At 42.4% G+C, this 23,818-nt stretch overlaps 1 protein-coding gene across 3 annotated transcripts; it reads right to left on the bottom strand.

The window, feature by feature from the left end:
- Nucleotides 1-1,940: 1,940 nt before the first annotated feature.
- On the bottom strand, nt 1,941-21,953 carry LOC147894842 (putative plastid-lipid-associated protein 4, chloroplastic). 3 transcript variants are annotated; one of them, XM_087384728.1, is made up of 7 exons: nt 21,600-21,950; nt 21,389-21,502; nt 21,183-21,281; nt 20,686-20,760; nt 9,393-9,460; nt 2,464-2,632; nt 1,941-2,324 (listed from the first exon to the last, which is right to left on the bottom strand). In XM_087384728.1, the coding sequence occupies exons 1-6, from the start codon at nt 21,882-21,884 to the stop codon at nt 2,560-2,562; spliced, it is 714 nt and encodes a 237-aa protein (XP_087240854.1). In that variant the 5' UTR covers nt 21,885-21,950; the 3' UTR covers nt 1,941-2,324; nt 2,464-2,559. The 3 variants fall into 3 exon arrangements, with proteins under 3 accessions (XP_087240854.1, XP_087240855.1, XP_087240856.1); XM_087384729.1 differs by lacking the exon at nt 9,393-9,460 and having other exon boundaries at nt 21,600-21,953; XM_087384730.1 differs by lacking the exons at nt 1,941-2,324; nt 2,464-2,632 and having other exon boundaries at nt 9,409-9,506; nt 21,600-21,953.
- Between the last annotated feature and the right edge of the window lie 1,865 nt (nt 21,954-23,818).

Below are 23,818 nucleotides of genomic sequence, written 5' to 3'. Positions count from 1 at the left end.
CCAAATAGTCTCACATATGCAAGGAATAGCTAGTAGGAAACATAGGTTCAAGGAGATGAATCTTACATGAATGCAAGCAACCAAGCAGGTTAGCACACATTAACATTGAATCCTTTTGTAAGTCTGTTTGGTAAATCGTCAAAAAAGCAAACAAATTCTATAATACTCATACAAACATTATCCAATGCTTTACTGCCAAGACATAGAAAATAGTCACATTTGACACGCTAAGATCTGCAAGCAAATTAACGGCAAATAAATCAAGCTTCAGTTCTATGCCCAAAACAAACAACTAATGCTATAGTTCTATCCACACATATAGGCGACGAGAGTTAAAGCATTTGTTCTACGCTCACGAATAGCATAAGCAACGAGTCCATTCACAAAAATCCACAAGTGAAGGTAGAAATTAGAGAACGTGCAGAGAATACTATCAAATCTCTTGCCCAATATCTCAGAACTGCACAATAGTAACATTCAACACAACACAAAAGACAACTTTCTACCACATACGCACATCACAGCTTTACTTCCAATCATTATGTCAATAGAGCACCACAATATTGAAAAATTCATAGTAGCATTAGTCCGTGTGCAGGCAAGGGCGGATAAACCTAAGTCATAGTGTTAATTAACCACTATGATTTTAAAAGGCATGACAACATACAAGATACATAGGTGGGCTCCATGCAAGAAGCCATAAGTTTCTTCTTGAAAGGTGCAACTTCAAGAGTTGTTCACAATGCCTAGCGATCAAGGGCAACATTAAGGCTAGCTACATCAAGTAGGCAAGGAGGCAAACAATCTTTTCACTATGTTTCGAGTAGTATCACATTAAGGAGTTGCGATATCAAGGCACTAAAATGCAAGCTTAGTAATTGAAATGCTTTAGCCAAGGGAACAAATGTGGCTCATGAGGGAGACAAAAGAGAGCTATGCGAGATTATTCCTAACAAACGCCTTTAGAGGAATTCAAGAAGATGAAACTTAGCTGCAGAAATTGAGGCCACACAAATGAGACATCATCCTATGTGCTCTGCTAAACTCCAACACAAACCCACAAGGGCCATTGAGGAGATCTTTGAGGAAGAAAGCAGTAGACAAATAAGACCCTCAATCTTAAGAGTAAAGAAGGATGAGACTAGCTCTTTCAATACCAAGTAAAATTCATGCTCAAGAAGGTTGCAATTGAGAATACACATAAGGATTGTGCATAGTGAGTAGGGAAAGATGACTTAATGGAGAAGCCATTAATTGTTAGAAGGCACCATGTGTTTTGGGGGGGGGGGGAGGCTGCTGGCGGGGAGAGAGAGAGAGAGAGAGAGAGAGAGAGAGAGAGAGAGAATCTTCAGAAAAGAAGAGATCAAAACAAAAATTGAGACCAGAAAAACCCTGGACTTGAGCATAAGGTCCCCTGTTAGAGCTTAGTGATTGAAATGCTTTAGCCAAAGGAACAAATGTGGCTCATGAGGGAGACAATAGAGAGCTATGCGAGATTATTCCTAACAAACGCCTTTAGAGGAATTCAAGAAGATGACACTTAGCTGCAGAAATTGAGGCCACACAAATGAGACATCATCCTATGTGCCCATGCTAAACTCCAACACAAACCCACAAGGGCCATTGAGGAGATCTTTGAGGAAGAAAGCAGTAGACAAATAAGGCCCTCAATCTTAAGAGTAAAGAAGGATGAGACTAGCTCTTTCAATACCAAGTAATATTCATGCTCAAGAAGGTTGCAATTGAGAATACACATAATGATTGTGCATAGTGAGTAGCGAAAGATGACTTACTGGAGAAGCCATTAATTGTTAGAAGGCACCATGTGTTTGGGGGGGGAGGAGGCTGCTGGCGGGGGAGAGAGAGAGAGAGAGAGAGAGAGAGAGAGAGAGAGAGAGAGAGAGAGAGAGGATCTTCAGAAAAGAAGAGATCAAAACAAAAATTGAGACCAGAAAAAACCTGGACTTGAGCATAAGGTCCCCTGTTAGAGAACCTTATAAACAGCATTAAGATGGGAGTCAAAGGACTGTTTTAATACAACAAGACATAGTTTACCAAACAGAAGAGACCATTTGATAAGATAAGACCAACCAGAAGCCAAATCTTTCTAGTGCAATGTGACTGACTGTGTACTTTACACTCCAAATGTACATTACAGTCAGTGGCGTGGAAGTATACAACATCCAATCCTTGAATTCATCAAACCAGAATCTGGCTTTATAAGTTTGTAAACTTCAAGTAGAACCGGTGAAGTCCTACCAATGGCTCAATATAATCTATTCATTTACTTGGTCATCTTTCAGAAGGTTGATAAGGAAATAGATCTGAAAAGACAAATGCATTTTACAGAAAACAATCAGCAAAAGCATCTACTCAAAGCGGTACACAATAACAGCTTGAGCAGTAAGGGAGGATAAATTTGCTTGAAATTGAAATGAGTTTGTCTGAAGAAAAAGTGTGTACCACATAACTTCAGGTTGTAAGTTACTCGTGCATGAGAAGGCATTATTTTTTCCCAGCTCTAAATAATTTCAAACCCAGGAATACACTGCCCTGCTGTTATGCAGGAACTCTATAACTGGGATCAACCATCTTCAAAACAAACAGATTGCCTTTGTCTCCTCTTGAAATTCTGCACAAGAAACGCACCATCCACATTTGCTAAGCACATGCAAAGGAAAAACAACTGTGTCCATATATCTCTTACGAAAATGAAAATATCTCATCCACAGCAATCCTCTTCCAGTCACCACTGAGGCACAGCAAACACCTATCAAACAGCATCCATGTGTAACTTTCAAACCTTCCCCAATTGTGCGTGCAGTCTTGTCTCGAAGCGAAGGAGTCAAATCCAAGCAGATTCGGCCCATTAGGAGATAAAAAGAAGAGAAACATGGCAGGAGAAGTAAGCCACCACTTGCCAAGACCAGTAGGAGGAGACTCAAGGGGCATAAAGAAGCTATTATGGATCAAGTCACGAGCAGATCTGGCCATCATGAGATGAAGAGGGAAGGAAGCTCGCTGAAGAAGTAAATATTTCCTTCCCCACCACCCCAACACGTCATAGGCAAGGAGTGGCCTGCAGCTAGGAGCAAATGAGAAGGCTACCAAAACAGGCAGCTGCAAACGACCATCGTGGGAAGGAGAAAGAGATCGTCAGACTAAATTTTGGTCCACAAAGTTGTCTTGAAAGGGCTCTTTGTCATAACTGGCTTCCAGCACAATCCATGGTGCCCTCTACCCTGCTTCAGGTATGTCATACCTTCAGATCCATCACACTCTAGCCTTCCCCAATGCCCCCTCTTTGCAACCCATGGTAATGTAGCCCATTAATATACCTAGATGAATCCAAGAACATTCCCAAACTCATCCTCTAAAAACACAACATAGTGCAGTTTCAATCTCATGATAGTCACTCACAAGGTTGAAAACCATAAACTCCATCACGCATAAGCAGGGAGTAGCTACTATGACATCCCCATTGACGTCATCAGTGCCCAACAGTGGTGTAGACAATACTATAAAAATATGCTCTCACCCATACAAATCCACACACCCACACATACTTGAGCATCCATTTATACAAAGTCTTTGTACTGAGTTTCTGTCGGCACTCCGAAGATAAGGGTAGACTCAATCACGACGAAGGCTAGCACTAAAGGAGAAGGCTAATCAAAAAGCAGTCCAAAATCTCTTCATTCAAGCTACAACTGCTTGTGAAGTCTAGACGAATTCATTTAATCTAGCCCCTTCACTTTTTTTCCCATTTGTCCAAAATATGCCTCGTCTCATTCACTCCATGTAGCACCCGACACAAGCGTGGATGTCCTGAAGACGAAAGGCAAAAATAGGAAGACACCACCATGCCACGGCGTATCATCTACAGCACCCAATAAGAAATTGCTAGATGCACTAATGCCTCCCCTAAGCCCAATGGTTATCTTCTAATTATCTACTAGTCCACTTAGAGCACAGCTGTCCTAACTTGGCACTTCTAGGCCATAAGGTTACTTAACCCACTAACTATTAACCCATATCCAGCTCCCTAATTTTCCTAACCCAAGGCACACTCCCTAAATCATTACTGTTATTGATGTAACGTTTCCCCTTTCTTAAAAAAAGTTGGTGTCCTCGGCAACAATATTAGGAAACCGCTTTCTGAGCTTGCTTACACCTTCCTAGGTAGCATTCTATTCTGCACCATCTTTCCGCTTCACTAACTTGAATAATTTTGTGGCACTTAAACGCCTTTCTTTAATATCAATAATTATTTCTGGCTGATGTGGAAGGTTAATAGTTTCAATCAAATCTATGAGAAGCTCCTCTCCTGCCAGAGAATCACCTTCAAGCAATCAATACGTCGAACGACTAACATGAAATACTATATCCACTCTACATCTTTCTTGTAAGGTTAATTTGTAAGCAAGCTCACAATCCTCTGAAGTAATCTGAATGGACAGATTCACTTAACTTTTACCTCTATCATTAGCTTTCTTAGTATTGGGCGTGAGTTAACATCTCATGTATGTCTTGGAGAAAAGTCTTTAGCTGCTTGTACCTTTCCTTTTCAAGCCCTACGAATTGTGGATCTCTAGGCTGAAATCCATTCATCAACATGGATGGAATATAGTCTGCAGCTGATTATAAGCAAATTCTAAAATTAGAAGATACTTCTCCCAATTTGTCTGCCTTTTACTAACGTCAGCACAAAACCTATGTTCCAAGATTAATTAACACATAGTACATCCATACCAAACATTATGCCCTGCCTCTCTCTCTCTCTCTCTCTCTCTCTCTCTCTCCAAGATCCTATGACAGTTCTTTAAGCTGAAAGGAGCTAAGCTATGGATAGCTCAGGAACTTGCAAGGGCTCAACTGAAGGATAAAGCAACAGAATCAGCCAAGGTTAAGGCTGCCAGGAAGGATGGAAAATGGGCAGTGTACTGCAGAGGAATAGCACTCATTAAGGAATTTAAATCAAAACCAAAAGACGCTCAATCTTAAAATTATGTATGACTTTTTCAGGATATAATTTAGGTGCTCATTCTGTGAAAAAATGGGCCCACACAGTCAGCTGCTCATTTCAGTCCCTGCTTCACCTCTGTATACCAGGCAGGATCCACCCCATTGATAAGTTCAGCCTGCATCAGCTATCTCCCTAAAAATAATCGCCAATGGCTGCATCCTCTGATTCATCTGCTCATATGCCCTTCAGCTAATCGATTTCCTGATACGGTTTTTAATAAATAAGCAGTATCATCACGCCCCTTGTAGGAGGACATAATTGGCCTTGACATTGGCAATTCCTCGGCAAACTTTGTAAAACCAAATTTAGGCCATCGGGTAGTTGACTGAGGCACTTTCCAGGCGAAGACACCTGTCAGAAACACTAACTGGGAATATCAACGTGGCTTCCAAGAGTTTCATAATTTCAGCAATGTGCACCCATTACCACCCGCACCTGCTTAGTGGCATTGTTTGTGTTTTCTTTGCACCTTGCATTCAACAATTGGTGTTTAATTCCCAAGGAGAGATTCATGCCACATCATGAACATCAGAATTCTCTAAATTCCATAGGTGATTGCTTTGAGCCACATATCCATTCACAACCATTAAAAAACTTATCTAGCCCAAATCTCGCATGTGGATTAGCTATTTCAACTTTTGGGTGTTGATATCCTGCTGTACGTGATGGGCTTTACTTTTGGGTGTTGATATCCTGCTGTACGTGATGGGCTTTACTTTTTACGTGGGCTCCTTTGCTTAAGCTCTTTCTACCAGACTGAAAGGTTATGAAGTGTCTAGGCCCCATAGCAACCCTCTTGCAGTACCTCTCCTCCTTGTGCAATTTTTTATTCCTTTTACCGTGTGCTCAATGCTGACACTTTTTTCTCCTTTTTGCAACGTTTTCTTCAAAGTTCCCTTCTCTTTGTCCCCCCTAATTCTCTCTCTCTCTCTCTCTCATGCGCCCTTGCAATGCAACAATGAAAACGTTTTTCATTTCCTTTCTTCTTACCTTTCAGGCCCTGAGGCCGGTTGCTTTTATAAGCCAAGCAGTTGACTATTTGCCAGAGGAATTTCAACATGTCTGTTCCAGGTGATGAAAATGTGCTTGTTCTTCAGTCATACATTGTAGTGATCCAACACGATTTTGTCTCACAGCATTATCCTCTCAATTAGCTACTCTTTTATTTGCTTATAATATAAGATTAAATACTGTTCACATAGGAGGTTTTTCGTTGCAACAAGCAGCTCTGCTATCGTTCTAGTTGTCACTTGTCGACCTATTTCACATTAGCCCAAGGCTCATTCAAGTCTTCAGTCTGCATCCCTGTGTTTGGCCTCTTCTTCCTGCAATCCTTAGCATAGGGATCGGCTTTGTTGCAATATAAGCATTTGCCTTTCTTCCGTCCTCTTTTTCGACCTCTTGTTGCTATCGTTCTAGTTGTCACTTGTCAACCTATTTCACATTAGCCCAAGGCTCGTTCAAGTCTTCAGTCTGCGTCCCTGTGTTTGGCCTCTTCTTCCTGCAATCCTTAGCATAGGGATTGGCTTTGTTGCAATATAAGCATTTGCCTTTCTTCCGTCCTCTTTTTCGACCTCCAATGTTAGAAGAATTGAAAAAGTTTGACTTTTATTCGCTGAAAAAAATTTATAGGGAAAGGTAGGAAAAGGAAGCTCCTAGGGAGGCGGCCAATATAGTGTGATGAAGAGGTTATACCAAAGGGTGTGGGAGCAGTACTACAAAAGGTTTAAAAGTCTTCGGAAACATGAGGATCGGAGCGGAGGAGGATGGAGGGTCTCTCTTGGGTAGGTGTTTAAATAGACCAGGCAGAACCTAGAAGACGGACAAACTTATCCCCACATTGGAATCTTAGCTTATCATGTGGTAGGTAAAGAGAGAGGTAGTTGACAAATAGATGGCTGTGTGATCAAACTAGAATTTTCTACCCTATTCTCAGAACCTAAGTCCATCTCACAAAAGGATTGACACATACAAGGCTGTCTCTTTACAACACCAAATATCATCTCCTTTTAGGAGAACAATCTCATATTCTAGATCCAACTCTAGACCTACCATCTTGTCTTGGAGACGTGAAGCTATGGCTTTTCTTATATTCTTAGAGTACCTGAGGCTCACTTGGACTAGATGAAATATGGTGTCAAATTGGTGTGGATTGTGGGAGTTACCCATAAGGTCTCCTTAACACCAGCCTAAGTGCCAACTGGGTGACTATGAACCCAGGCTTTGATACCACCTGTGATGGCCCAACTTTGGCCACTTGGGGTTGTGTTAAGGTCTTAATCTTATGGTTAATAATTTTCTGCAAAATCCACAATTAAAGATTTAGGTTCACAAACAATGTTGAGGGCGACACCAGTTGAGGAGCCAAGGTGGGGGGCTGGGGCCCTGCCCAGAAGGGCTTTGTTATTTGCAACACAATCCACCTTTGTGCAAAGCAAAAACAAGACCTTGAGAGACCAAGTCGCATGGAGGATAGTGAGCTCGTGTACCAACATTGAGCTCAACATGGGTGAGCCATACCCATTGAGATATGACCAAATTAATTATTGGTTTCAGATTCTATGGTGCAATGCTGTTTGCACTATTCCGCTTTTCACAAATTGAAAGAGTGTCAACCTTACACAACAAGGGCCTTTGTGGAGATAAAAAATCAAAACAGCATCTAACTGATCACTTACCCAGCTAGGGCCTATGGGAGTGAGATCAGTTGAGTTGATCATTACAATCAACAGTTCTTCATCTAGTCTGGAAGGCAGGTTGTTTACTGCAACTGGCAGCAGCCCTGAAGCAATTTAGTGGCTAGCAGGTTCACCTTAAGTGCTTCTGTAGACATGAAGCAGAAGACCATATTGGTGGGTATTTTAGGCAGCAGAAGGAGAAATCTGCCGGAAAAGTTTTTCTACGGGCTGAGTTTGCAACAAGGAGCTCGAATTGCACATGATGTACAACCTCTTGGGTCATTGCAGATTGAGGGCCAGCAGATTCAAAAGTTTGTTGATGTTTTGTCTTGGAGCAGAGGTTCATCAGAGAATGACAAAGGCAGGGAATGAACTTGATGGTGACCTTTGGAGTGGCTATCTTGAGGTTCTTCTTCATTAATAGCACACTAATGCACCCTCCCAAACAATGAGATCGTCTGTATTTTCATTCCAACATATACCTAGATGAATCCAGGAACATTCCCAAACTCATCCTCTAAAAACACGACATAGTGCAGTTTCAATCTCACGAGAGTCACTCATAAGATTGAAAACCATAAACTCCATCACGCATAGCAGGGACTAGCTACTATGACATCCCCACTGACGTCATTAGCGCCCAACAGTGGGTGTAGACCATAGTATAAAGTATACTCTCACACATACAAATCCACACACCCACACATACTTGAGCATCCATTTATACAAAGTCTTCGTACTGAGTTTCTGTCGGCATTCCGAAGGTGAAGGGCAAATCAACCATGATGAAGGCTAGCACTAAAGGAGAAGGCTAATCAAAAAGTAGTCCAAATCTCTTCATTCAAGCTACAACTGCTTGTGAAGTCTAAACGATTTCATTTTAGTCTCTCCCAAACGAGCATCTAAATCTAAATCTAGCTGATAGGGCAACACACCATTTAAGATAGAAAGAATTATCGCAATACCAGCAGGCCGCAACTTGAAGGACAAGTGCTAAAGAAATAAACTGGCTCATGAGGACAAGTGCGCAAATATTAGATTGAAGGTACTCACTTATATTTCACACAAGGGAAAATCTGGAAACTCTGGAGCCATAGATCCATTCTTCAGATGGTATTCTGGAAAAAGGTCCCCTAACAATATTTCTGAAAGCCTAAATGTCAAAAAAAGAACTCGACACACTACTAGCTCCCTTTATCCTTGACCTGGACAAAGGCAATTGCATAGGGTCAAAGAATATAACGAAGAGCATTTGTTAACACAATGATTCCAACCATAGCATGACAAGTGCCTGGTCACAGAACCATAAAAATGTCATAAACCCGAGAAGGGGGGCCATACTAGAGATAAAAGGGTGCCTGAATTATGAGGCTCTAACTTAGAAGCGCTAGAGACTCCCATGCATTAGTAAATCTTTCAGAAATTAGGTAGCATCCTTCAATCTAGATTGACAAATGCATCATTAAACAAAAGGTGAATGTCAGACAGAAACTGATGGATCTGATGTTCCTGTTTCTGAATTAGAAACCTCTTTCCTTCAACAGAACCCAGCATGAGGACAGAGGGCAGCAACCTTTAACCAAATTAGCTCATCAAGGACAGGGATACAATAAGTCCCCCCTTAAGAGTGTGTTCCAGAATTTGTTTTTATGACTATGTTCCAGAATTTGGTTTTACAGAGCTCGTACCTCAACTCTTCATCCACGTATGTTATTTCCAATTCACCTCGGGCACGGCCAGGAGCCTTAATACTGATCTGAAAAAACTCCAGTGATATGACTGACTCAATAGCCACCTCAAAACTGAAATCCATCAACGCAAGATGCCCCCCAAAATAAAAGATCCACAGGCAAGCCTTACAAAAATTATTTTACTCAAAGAACATGGCTAGTTATCACGATAAAATGTTCTTAAAGCAAAGAAAAAGAATAAATATGAACTATCTTCCCTTATTACTGCAGAGCTTTATAGCCATTATAGTAACAAAATACCAACACAATGTTGCATCTTGCTAACTTCTATAATTACATAATCAGAGTATAACATATTCATAAGCTTTAGTGAAATTGCTTGAATACATTGATTGCGCATGACTAGATGCTTCAAGGGAATTGCCATGCAGCATATGGCAGATGCATCAACCCGCAGTAACCCTGCTAGCATTCCAACGTCAAATCTGGACCTTTCATAGAAAGCATTAGCCATAGCTTGCTACCCTTGCAATAACTTTAGCTAGAATTCCTGACATCCCTAACTAACCAAAAATGGTTTCGTAACTGACCACAGTTAGGGGAATCAAGAGCGGCTAGACAAGGATAGCTCAGATTAAAAATCCTCACAAAAACATGATTAGAACATCACGATTTTATGGTGGACTCTGATGCTATAATAGCAGTGAGAAGCTTCAATTCCAGAGAACTAGATCATAGTTCAGATACAAGGATGGGAAAGCACTGGCTATGTGGGTTATTTCATGTCAAGAAGTTTGCTTCTGTATCTAGACAATGAATCTTCCCAAAGGCTATCCTTGACAATGAGCCATGGAGATTCTGCAAATGGCTGATGATTTTGTATTATTAAGCCTAATGTCTTCAGTGACCTTGATGTGTCACAATTATCAATCCAGGCTAAGTCCTGAGAAGAGTACGAGCTGCCTTGCAACACTAATTAAATCAAAGTGGGTCAAACTAAATGACTCCCATGGAGTATTCGTGATTGAAGCATGCGCCTAGTCAGTTCTAGAACCTCAACCCTGATGCTCTTCTGTCAAAGTGGGGATAAGGAGGTCTTAAAGAGAAAGATTAAACAAGAGTGGATATTTTGTTGTGAGGCATTAAGAGGGGCTGAGGTCTTAAAGAGAGAGATTAAATAGCCGTGAACTCTTGTCTGTAAAAGGATCCACAATCCATCTCATTGGCCCAGAGGAGATGTTGAGTGGTCTACTGCCCGGACCACCTACCTGCTTCTCCACCATGGGGAGAATAAAGAGGGTGTTGCGGCTGGGAAGAGAACCCATTTAATCGGCAAGGAGACTAAACTCTCTCCCTCTCAGCTACCACGGATTGACTGAACAGAAGCTAGACTGAAAGGAATCACACGAAAGTCGTGTGCAGTTGCTGTGAGTGTGTAAGAATGAATGCAGGATTTCTTCCCCTGCGAAGAGAGTATCTGCTGTCTTTAATTTCTGTGCCAATATGCTGAAAGCACAAGTGAGTCAACAGGCTGAAAGAATACAACTGTAGATGAAGGGAGATCCCTTCCTCTGAGGTGGAGATGGAGAGAGGCAGGCTGATCCTCCCTGGCTGATACCCAAGGCCTGCTGGTCCTCTTGAAGCTGCTGCAGGCTACAGGCTGTTGAGCCGTTGAGCCTGAACTGTGGGCTAAACTGCTGCAGAGGCTGAGAGGAAAGACCCCTTATATAGGTTTTGGGCAGGCTACTGGCCCACTGGTTCTGTGGCCAGAACTGCCAGAGACTGGCCGGACCCTCTGTCAACCGACCTGCCATGCCAGCATGCCAACCTGGCAGGGATGATGTGGTTTGGTGATGTCAGTGCCTAGCTGCTGACATCATCCCTGGCCTCTGCTGCCTGTTCTACTTCTGCTGCAGTCTGGAGCCCTGCCTTCACCCGTACCTGTCCATAGAGTCCTGACATGAGCCGCTGTACCGCTGATGTCAGCCTGCTGTTGCTGCTCCACTGCAACCCTTGCTGCTGTAGCCGGCTTCGTGGCAGCGTGCCTGGGCCTGCACAGATGTCCTGCTGCTGCTATGGGCTGCTGCCAGCTAGGCAGCCATGCATGGGCTGTAGAGGCCCATGACATCCCCTTCTACTGAAGCTGGAAGTTGGGAAGATGAAATACCTCCTTACAATGGAAAGGAGGTAAGAATAATCTGTAAAAAAGCTTTGTTTGAGCCCCGATGTTTGAATTGAGTGCATAAAAGCCCTGCTGGTTGTCAGTACCTTTCTTGAAGCAATGAAGCAAAATCTGTTTCTGTTCAACCACCTCTGCCTCATCAACAATCTCGGACTGCTCCACATCTAGGAAATGGAAAACAGGATGCGTGGTCCATGTCGTGGTAGGTAACTGCAACTTCGTGGCCACATTGTTGGTAGCCTATAAGATTGGAAAGAGTTCAAAGATTCAATGTGAGAGCTTCAGACACTTCTTCCCAATCTGCTTGAATCGCCTCTTCAAGATCCAGAGATAGATCCACTGCCCCTCCTTGTAGCAAACATTCCAAGAGTGCTTGTTGGCCTATGTCTGATAGGATTTTTGTGCTTACCAATGCCGTCTTAATGGATGCAATGATCTTCTCATATGACTGGGTGACTGGGTGATGTGATCAGCTTCATACACCTTCACGGATGTTTTGGTAAGAAGGGACTTGAAATTTTTTGCCAAAGGCTGCTTTGTAGGAGTCCTACCCACACTGGTCGAACAGGAGTTTTTAAGGATCCCTTGGACCAAGGAAGAAACTGTTCCTATCGAATATGTGCATGTGAAACATGGCAATTCAGTATGTCGAAAGCCAACTGGTTGTAGTTTTCTATTTTTACAGAGGAATGAGGGTGAAAACTGCTAGAAAATTCGAGCTTGGTACCAAAGTTGAAGAGTTCTCCAAAACAAACTCGTGAACCTGGGGGTCGCAAGAGGATACAATGGCTCTCGGAATGCCACACATCAGATACAACCATGGAAGAAACAGTCAGGTTGCTGATGATACTTTTACATGGGATGAGCATGATGAATTTGCTAAACCAAACCACAATAGTTAGGCACATAGTGTTCCTTGAATTGACGGCTGTTGGCAGGTTTGTCACAAAACCCATGTGATCCCTTTGAATGGCTGATTAGGAATCTCAAAGGCTAGAGAAGATTAGAAAGCTTCCCATGACTTTCTGGGTACACTTGATAGTGAGGAGCATACTCATGGATGTCGCTGTGAGGACTCCTATCAACCTTTTGGAAGGTGCCTAATTGCCACCTCTTGCTGAATCATGTGCATCATGAAGTAGAATGACACAGAACTGAGACAGCACACAAGGGAATCCACTATGATAACCACCAACCATCATGAATGGCATAATCCCGGAGCTTTTACTTGAGCATGACATGTACCAAGAAGCTGAAAATCTAATTGCCCAAGAGCACATCAGTTCTGGAATGTGGAAATTCTTGATGATTACATGGAGAATGATAGAAAACCTAAAGGCAACTCTTGTGTGGATGATGAAAATTTATTCTGGGACACCCAGTCTGACATCTATTGCGTGACTCTGGAGGCATTTATGGGTTCCCAAAGTGCCCAAACACTCAGGCTGAAAGGGGTCATCATGGCAGACCAATTCACATATTGGTTGATAGTGGGAGCACCTACAATTTCATTAACTCTAAGACTGTCTTATCAGTTAGACTAAAACCTACACAGATTGAGCATGGTCTGCAAGTTCAAATGGTCAATGGGGAGCAATCCATTAGTAGATATTACTGTCAGGCCACCAAATTCAGTTGTCCCCAGATTATACTTTTCGAGGAGACTTGTTTGCTTTGGATATGGGGCCAATAGACATTGTACTTGGATGTGAATGGCTGAAAGCTCATGGAGAGATTACTATGGATTTCAATCACATGTTTATGAGTTCTTCCAGAAAGGTTAGGAGGTATTTTTGAAGGGTCATGAACCACCTAAGTTGACTGTTATTTCTTCTGGGAAGCTGGCAAGGGACCTAAAAATGTGTAGTCTATGCCCTTCACCTTTCTAAATCTGAAGGCACAAGGATGTGTGGGTTGAAGATCATGACATGCAGGAGCTGTTACAAGGGACATTGACTACTCCTTCACTCTTGAACCAGGTTCTAAACCAGTCAATAGATCTCCCTACAGGTTGTCAAAGTGGAGAGACTGGAGATGGCTAGGCAGGCCAAAGAGTTGCTGGACAGACTTCATCTCCCACAGCCAATCCCCCTTTGCCTCACTTGTCCTCCTGGTGAAAAAGAAAGATGGATCCTACAGGATGTGTATTGATTACAGAGATCTCAACAATATGACTGTAAGAACAGGTTTCCTATCCCTAGAGTTGATGATCTCTTGGATAAATTGAAGGAAGCTCAATTCTTCACCAAGATAGACCTTAGGTCGGGTTAGCATCATATAAGGATGAGAGAGGAGGATGAAACCAAGACAGCTTTTAGAACTGAAGGGAATTGTATCAGTTCAAGGTGATGGCATTCGGCCTCACCAATGCTCCAGCCATTTTCCAAGCCCTTATGAACAAAATCTTGCAGCCTTACCTCTACAAGTTTGTAGTGGTTTTTTTTAATGATATACTCATCTACAGCAAGTCTAGGGAGGAGCATCTCTCTCATGTGAAGCAGGTCTTGGAGGTTTTAAGAACCCACCAGCTCTATGCAAAGCCTAGTACTTTCATGGCTAGAGAGGTGGAATATTTATGACACATTGTGGGCAGCAATGGAATCAGGGTGGATCCCAATAAAGTGAAATGTATTGTGGAATGGCCATAGCCAGCAAATGTGACTCAACTCAGAGGTTTCCTTGGTCTTGCTTCCTTTTATAGGAGATTTATTGAGCATTTTGCCAAGATCGTTGCTCCTCTCACTGACCTACTCAACATATTGCTATGTATGGACATCAGATGTAGAAAGAAGTTTGCAGCAATTGAAGATTGCCCTTTCCTCAGCTCCTATATTGGCATGCCCTAATTTTTCCCTCCCCTTTACTATTGAAGCTGATGCAAGTGGGAGAGGCATTGGTACATTCCTTAAGCAGCCTCATTGAGTTATTGCCTTTGAGAGTATAAATTTGGATGCTGAAGAGGTCAATTATCAGTGATCACATATATGATCAGGAGATGTTTGCCATACTCCATGCCATTCAGAAGTGGCACCATTATGTCTATGGCAGTCATTTCAAGGTAAAGACAGATCATAGGACTCTCAACTATTTCCTGTCACAAACTAATCTCTCCCCCAAACCAAGGAGATGGCTTTCAATAGTTCAAAATTAGGATTTTGATATTGAGTATAAGACAGAAAGGACAATACTGTGGCTGGCTCTCTATCTACGATGTGGGCATGCACTTTGAGTTCTATCACATAGGTTTATAAGGAGTGGATACATGGTATTCAAGAAGAGTATCTCTCAGATAATGAAGCTGCAGTCATATTGCAGGACCTACAAAATCGCTCATGTGAAGACCATCCTCACTATAAGTTGTCTAATGGTTTATTGTGGTACAAAGGAAGGATTTTTCTTGTGGATAATTCTGCCTATAAGTTGCTGGTCCTTCAAGAGATGCAGTCTGCTCCAATGGGTGGTCACATAGGATGGTTTAGAACCTATGAAAAGGTTAGACAGAGTTTTATTTGGAAGGGGTTATGGAGAGATGTATATAAATTTGTCCAAGCATGTAAACCCTGTTAGCAAAATAGGGAATTAAATCTCAGACCAGCTGGCTTGCTTCAACTTCTTACAATCCTGAGGGCAAGTGGACCCACATTTCTATGGACTTTATAACTGGATTACCAGTGACAGAAAATGGGTGGAACAGCATCTTTGTGGTTGTGGATAGGCCTACAAAGGTAGAACATTCTATACCCACAAAGACACACTACTCAGCTTCTATGGTGGCAGCTCAGTTCAGGGAGCATGTATTCAAATTACATGGCATGCCTCAAGAAATAGAAAATGACAGATACTAAATTCATGGATCAGTTTTGGCAAGAATTGTTCAAAGCCATGGGCACTCTCCTCACCCCAAGCACTGCTGACCATCCTCAAACTAATGGCCAAAGTGAAAGGGTTAATAGGTGGCTCGAGGAGTATCTCAGACATTATTGTTTTGACACACAAACCACATGGGATGAATTCTGCTATAACAGGACCAAGCATACTTTCATAGGGATGAGCCCATTTGAGGCATTGTATGGTTACAAAATTCATGTCCCTTCCACTATTCCTGATGGAAGCATCTCCAATCAACAGGCCCTTGAGGATATAGCTCATATGACAGCCCTACTTCAACAGTGCAAGAACTACATGATGAAATCCCAAGCACGTATGAAGTCCTATGCTGATGCTCATAGGAGGGAGCTTGAATTTGAAGTTGGGGATTATGTTTTACTCAGACTTCATAAGACAAGATATGCCTCATTGATGGGGATAATAATGTTAAGTTGGCTCAAGATATTATGGTCCCTACAAAGTGCTACATAAAATTGGTGAAGGATAGTAACGGCTATGGTGGCTTCTTGGACTTGGAGACATGGACCAAGTATGGCAAGGAGAACTGTTTTTTTATTGTAACATGTGGCACTACAAGAAGTAGAATTGTTGGTCGCACTACAAGAAGCTCCTGACAGAGATGGCCATTCCAGTTGACCCTATTGTAGCTTCACATGCCGCATGGTTCCATTTCGTAAGGTCTGAAACGGTATGGCGTTTTTGAGCCGTTTTCAAAATGCGAAACGATGCTTCAAATATGCTCTTTTTCTTCCCCTCATTTTTCATGGGCAGCGCCTGATGGACCAATTCCTTGCATTGGCGGATTGTGATTTCTGCACCCGCCGTTTCTCTTCTCTCTCTCACAGATCAGACAGCAGCATGCATTGACAACAGCACATGGACACTGAGGCAGACTGATCGCAGCGACATGTCACGGACTAATATGTATTCGAGTCGGCAGATATGCCAACAGCATCGATCAGCAGAGAGGGGCGACACAATACGACCAAGCGAGGGATGCACAATCCATGACACAGAGAGTGACCAGAGCAGGCACGATCGAGGTTTGACCCGTCTTGGGCGAGGAGAGAGATGAGGTGTCACCTTGATATTTTCTTCAAATACAGAGGTCGAGGAGACCATGTCCTCCGCCACAGCAGGAGACAGCCCGACAGACGCAAGCCCGGGATATCTTTGTAGCCGCACCTGAGAGCTACCACAGTGCCGGGTTTCAGCTACTAAGTTTTGTTTAGTTTAGCTTAGCATAGCACTCAACATAGGGCCTTAGCGAACCCTTTGCTTCAGCCCTCTGTGGCTTCTATGAGTTTTCATTTCCAACTGCTGTACTTTGTCCCATAGGTCCGTGAGGCCTTCCGTGGATGTAAATACATCTTGAGGCTCGTTTAGTAGCTCCACCCTTTCAGCTATTTGTATCAGGTTTCTCATAGTCTCATAGACCCATCTCTCTCTCTCTCTCTCTCTCTCTCTCTCTCTCTCTCTCTAGTGTTGGAACAGAGTCGTCATGCCATCGCATGGAAGGGATTCAAGCTAACTGCAAGTATTTGTAAATGATAACGAGCTGTCAAGAGTCATCATGCTCTCAAAACATGGAAGCATTTTCTGCATGGTTAGGAATTTACGCTCTGGACGGATCACCAAACATTGAAGTGGTTACAAATGATGCCATGTGCCTAGTGGTCCAAACAACATGTTCAATGGAGCCAAAATTTTCTGCAATAGGGGGGATGATAGAATGTCTTCCTGGATTAGAGAGGAGTTCCCGATGCTCTCACTATACGGGCATGGTGACTTCCATTTCCATCGTTCAGGAGTCTATGTTCTCAACCATGCAGAACCAGTAGAATGACCTAGGCTGGCAGTCACCACTTATCTGGGTGTTTCCCAAGGTAGAACCACCTGGGTCAAACAGGAAAGAAGTCTCCTTTTTGGAATCATGAGAGAAATCATCATCTCCATGACCATCACCTTCACAATCATGAAATTCAACCTCTGCAGTAGGGTCTTCTGAAGTAGGATCATCTTCAAACTCTATTATCATACTCAATTTAGCTCCCAGCCTTGGCCTTACACACATTCCTATGATCTGGAGTCCAATTCTCTCCACAAAGGTAGCATAATTTTTTCTTCTTCCTGTCCTCAATAATAGCTTGAGACAATTGCTTAACCACTCTATCCTTCTTGTCCTTTTAGGTCCTCCTTAGAGCTGGACCTAGTTGAGGCATAACAAAGCCTCATAGCATCTTTCCAAAGTGGAACGGGAGGAAGTGGGAGTACACGTGTGGGAGTTGCTTGAGAAGAAAATTCATCTCTCATAACCTCTCCCTTTGCACCATTTATCGGGATGTGGGCTTGCATATTGTCTATTGTCTCTACAATTTCTCAGGATTGGATTCATGGCATTCAGGAAGAGTATAAGCAGAATTCAAAGGCAGCAGCCATATTTTCAGATTTGCAGGAGCCCTCATGCCAAAGTCACCTTGACTTTAAATTGCATAATGGGTGGTTGTGGTGCAAGGACAGGATTTGCCTAGTGCCAGACTCACAATATAAGCAGCTGGTTTTGCAAGAAATTCATTCCTCTCCTATGGCTGGACATTACAGGTGTCACCAAGACTTATGAGAGGATCAAACAGAGCTTCTTCTGGGAAGGCATCTGGTGAGATGTGGTCAAATACATTGTTGAATGCTTGCCTTGCCAACAGAATAAAGTGGACAGCAAACTACCAGCTGGTCTATTGCAACCATTGCCCATTCCGGAGGGCAAATGGACACATATAGCAATGGATTTCATCACAGCTTGTCTTCTACAGAGAGGGGATGGGACAGCATTTATGTCGTGGTGGATACATTGACAAGACAGGCCCATTTCATACCAACTAAGACCGGATATTCAGCATCAAAAGTTGCTTCGCATTTTATTGACCATGTGTTTAAGCACCATGGCTTTCCCCAAAAAATGCTCAGTGACACAGATGTAAAACTTATGGGTCACTTTTGGCAATAATTTTTTACAGCAATTGGTACTTTACTCACAACTAGCACTACATAAAATCTTGAGACTGATGGACAATCAAAAAGGGCGAACAAATGCGTGGAGGAATACTTCAAACATTTTTGTCATGATACCCAGAGGTCATGGAATAAATAGCTTGCACTTGCTATATTTTGCTACAATAATACCAAGCATCTCTCTATTGGCATCAGCGCGTTTGAGGCAATGCCTGGGTGTAAAGTGGAAATGCATTCCTCGATTGCAGACACTGCAGTAAAAATTCAGCAAGCACGAGATGACTTGGAAAGGATGGAGGCCCTTCTGCAATTGGCTAAAAAGAATAGGCAGGATGGCCAAGCCAAGCAGAATAAATATGCGGATGAACGCGATAGATATTTGGTCTTCAAAGAAGGAGGTTATTCGCATTTACATCTCGTTGAGGGGTAATACCAACACAAAGCTTGCTCATTGGTATTATGGCCCTTACACGATCATCCGCAAGATTCGGGAGGTAGCATATCAATTGGAGCTACCAAGCACGTTCAAGATTCACAATGTGTTTCATGTGTATTTGCTGAAACACATGTAGGTCACCATGTGCACATACTTCCAGAGCTGCCACCTATGGATGATGAGGGTCATATCCTTAATGTTCCCGAGAGCATCGTAGGTTTCATAGATCGAGTACTTTGCAACAGGGTATACATTGAATACCTCGTCAAATGGAAAGGACTTCCACAGGATGAACAATCACCGTAGCCAGACAGTATTGTCTACAAGTATATACCTAGATGAATCCAGGAACATTCCCAAACTCATCCTCTAAAAACACAACATAGTGCAGTTTCAATCTCATGAGAGTCACTCACAAGGCTGAAAACCATAAACTCCATCATGCATAGCAGGGACTAGCTACTATGACATCCCCACTGACGTCATCAGCGCCCAACAGTGGGTGTAGACCATAGTATAAAAATATGCTCTCATACATACAAATCCACACACCCACACATACTTGAGCATCCATTTATACAAAGTCTTCGTACTGAGTTTCTGTCGGCACTCCGGAGGTGAAGGGCAGACTCAGCCATGATGAAGGCTAGCACTAAAGGAGAAGGCTAATCAAAAGGTAGTCCAAAATCTGTTCATTCAAGCTACAACTGCTTGTGAAGTCTAAACATTTTCATTTTAGTCTCTCCCCAACGAGCATCTAAATCTATATCTAGCTGATAGGGCCAGGCTGATCAGCATCACTTTGCTGTCTCAATGCCCTTGCGTGACAGCTGGTACATGTAATTTTGAGGGTAAAATTCTATGGGAAGGGAGGGCTGTAATGATAAGTCCAAGCCCTCCACTCTTATAGCACTTTTGGATGTGACACCTTATCTCAATCTACCTCCTCCCCTCATTTCCTGCTCCTACGTGCTCTCTCTCTACCCCTCTATCTCTCTCTCTCTCTCTTTCCTTCCTACCTCTCCTATCTCTCTCTCTCTCCCATTTCTTTCCCCCTTCCTCTCTCCCTTCCTCTTCACCAAATCTGCCCCTACTCCTCTATTACAATAGTAATTGGAAGATTTTTTTAGTCTCCTAACGGGAATCAAAAAAATAAGATTTGATGTGCTTCCTCTTGAGGATTTTGCCCACACATTGTGGAGGCATTTGCAACACGATAGTGTGGTGATTGATACCTAGGACGGACTTAAAAGGGAAATGTTCCAGACTTTTACTTCATCTCTAGCCAGGGATCAATATGTTTGCAGATGGTATGATTTGACTCAGCAAGGATCAGTGAAAAGCTATGTCAAACAATTCTGGAAACTGGCTTATGATAGGAGTAGAATGCTTCAATCATTCATGGATTGCATCCTACCATTCTGCTTTATAAGGACAAGCTTTCTTTTGTAGAAAAAAGGATTTTGCCAAGTCCACATAAAAAATCTCAACCTTACAGCATTACTGAATATTTTGTGACAGAACGTCCAAGGCTGCTGGAATGCATGGCAGTTACCTACAGACTGATTTTATTTTAATAAAAAGAACGATTCTTCAAGCCTACAATGGTGTAAAAAACGGCACAACATCAGTTGACTACATTGTGCATTCATATTGTGCAATATTGTATTACATTTGATGTACGTTTCATATTTTGACTCTTATGCTTAAGTTTAATCAATAAGAGAAAAAATCAAGTGCTTTCCCAGGCCAATATCATAAGAGAATGTACATACCAGGCCACCAATCTTGAAGACATCAAATTTCACAGCAACTTTTTTCCCACTTAAAGGAGTCAAATTTGCAGTGACCTGCACAATTACAATCTGCGGGTGACGAGAGAAAGAAACCTCTGCATAGAATTACGGTAAATTGGGACCATACTGCATGACAGGCGGGCCATATTCTTCAGGGGTGAGATACAAGCCTGAGCAATCTGCCCATTTCGTTGAACACCAAAGCTATTGTGAATTACATCGAAACATAGGAAGACCACACAATGCGCCACTTTTAGCTTTAGCAGAATTTCTCCAGAGAAATGGTAGCAAAAGACTCTTGAACAACGAGAGAGAGAGAGAGAGAGAGAGAGAGAGAGAGAGAGAGAGAGAGAGCTGGAAATTCTTAGCTAGCAAATGCTGTAGACCCTCGAACATCACCTAAAGATCTTGGATGATTAGAGGAAGACACTGCAAAGAAGTATGTTGCATTAGAAGTGAAGTGGAAAGCTGATTACTTGGTTAAAGTAAGGCCAGGTCTCCATGTTTTGTGCTCTCAACGTGTCAGTGTTGATACATTGATAGATAGGTCCACCGGGCCTCAAAAGTTTCAGCCTCTGTGTACTTCAAAACTACAGTCTGTTAAGGACATAGTCCGCATGAGAAAAATCCTAAAATCAAGTCTGCTCAACATGGCGCAAAAGTACAGATGAGATATTTACACCTGCTTTTTCAAAATGGATTCCGAGGTAGTGTATAGCAGCTCCCACTTCCCGTTCAAAAGAGGAGATTTCAATGTGTCTTTGACAGGATTTAATGATTCCAAGCTTTGAACGATCTACATTTGAATTTCAAAATGTTACGTAACCTAGAAGCAGAAAATAATACTATGAGCGATAGTACTGAACCATCAACGCAGCTGGAAATGAAGTTGCCTTTTCAATACGGAGTTGGTCTTCCGGAGAAGCGCATGCGCCGCGATCAAGAGGAGCAATGGCTTGCAGAAGCTCCTGTCTCAGGGCTTGCTTGTCCTTCTTCTTTGAAAAGGGGAATATAGAGGCAACCACGGGAGCGACAGACTGCGAGGAAGATGGGAGGCGCGCAAGCGAAAAGAAAGAGGAGGACGCAGGGCACAAACTTTTAGAGGAAGCAAGCGACACGGCTTTGCAATCAGCTTTGGTAACCAGAGAGACCGGAAGAAGCGTCGTCATGGCAGCCATCGCTGGGAGATAGGGGAGAGCCAGAAATTAATCAAATTCCTCTTTTGAAGTTAGTTTAGACATTAGATTCAATTGAGGAATGCATAATCAAGCCCGTTTGAGTCATTTTTTGTTCCTTGAAAAGTTTTCCACTAACACTCACATATTTGTGGCATGTTCCTAGGTGCCCCTCCACAAGTCTTCGCACATGTGTAAACTTTGGTCCTTTGGATGCACTCACTAAGAGGGATCCCCATTCCAAGATAAAATATGCATGAAACATATTCAATTTGCAATGGGTAGTCTCGATATTTTCATATTCATGAGGAAGATCAAAGGCGAGTTCACCCTGGGAAGCTTTTGCTTATAGGGTTAACCACCTTTCCAGAGGTTCACAAGTCGGGTATCAGAGATTATTTGGAGAAGACAAGGCTTGCCCTTGCTATAATTAAGTAAGCAAAAATGTGTCTCCCCGAGTTATACCCCTAGAGTCTGCTCTTTCTGGGAGACCACAAAGTTAGAAAATGGGAACTACGAAGTTGAAGCGAATGGATCAATACTACATGGCCACTAATATTCATGTTAATTCATGGCCTGCAAATGAGAGAGCTAAAAGATACTTGAGGACAATAGAGAGGCATTTTTTGATAGATGCATCAAGATATATGAAGTGATATGCAAGATGAAATCTTGGATTAAAAGGAAAAATGATTGAAGCTTGGGAAGGCTTCAAACCAGGGGAATAGTGATCCTATTGGGTATGTGTCTTGAGCCACTAACTTGAACAAAAAGCACTTGATGGATTCATTTAGCATGAATAGTAGTAGTTAGACAAAGACCCTGATTCTAAGGAATAACAAGAGGTGTGAAACAAAGAGGTTAAGAAAGAATGACAAGAAGATAAGGGAAAGACAAGGCTTGCTCTAGTGAATGAGGGGAAGACAAGGCTTTCTCCAACGGATGAGGGAAGACAAGGCTTGCTCTAGTGGATGTAAGGACTATGCCTCAAGATATTTCCCTTATTCATAATTATGTCTTCCTCCTTAGTTAGTTTTATGTCTACTCCTTGTTAACAAATTTATACCAAGTATGACTAATTCTACTTTCGTACCTACTATGACATCATCGACACTCTAATTTTCTCCCAATTTTTCATTGGTTTTAGCTTTCAAGTCTTCCATGTTCTTCATGCAAAAACTTATCATGAATGTCATTACAATCAACCAACTATGTTCATGACCTTTGCATTGACCTTTCACTGACCTTGAATGTGCTTGCTCTAGCTAGGTGGAAATTCTATATTGTCCATGGTTGCCCTCACACACACACACACTTTTTTTTTTGTGGACATACAGATCTATTAATGTTTGTAGAAAGTCCTCATGGGTCTATGAGACAAAGTACAAAATCCAAAAAGAAACTTGCTCCATCTAGAGAACTAGAGAATCGGGGTAGTGCACAAGGCAGCTCCTCCCATGTTATTATAGGACATAGCTACATTCTAACTATCATAAGGTGGCCTTTGTAACATCAGTTTAAGACAAAGGGTCTTTGGGTTTGGATTTGAAGTCCCTTATCAATGTTTCCCATCTTGATAGACCACCCATTTGCCTGCTTTGCGTGCTTCCTTTACTTTGGTAATTTCATTGTTTCTTTGTTTGAGCTAGATTGGAGTGAGCTCTTCCAATATCCAAATCTTCATACCCTGCAATTATGTGTTTGTCCAAGGATATTGACTCTTGCTACCCTCTCTTTGAAGTAGATATGTGCTTGTGTGCCATTTTGACTAATATTGCATATATCATTTTTTGTCTTGTTCAACTTGTGGCACTTATTTTTAAGACATTTGATTATGTGAATGTGAGAGGGGGCCAAGGCGAGAGGCTAAATCCTGAGAGAGAGAGAGAGAGAGAGAGAGAGAATCTCCTTGAGCGGAGGTATACATGGGAAACTTC

Source organism: Dipteris shenzhenensis, chromosome 14 (genome assembly GCF_047967505.1).
Source record: "Dipteris shenzhenensis isolate YYH24624 ecotype China chromosome 14, Dip_SZ_1.0, whole genome shotgun sequence".
Lineage (NCBI taxonomy): Eukaryota > Viridiplantae > Streptophyta > Polypodiopsida > Gleicheniales > Dipteridaceae > Dipteris > Dipteris shenzhenensis.
The sequence above is the reverse complement of the archived record's forward strand: the minus strand, read 5'-3'. Positions and strand labels throughout refer to the sequence as shown.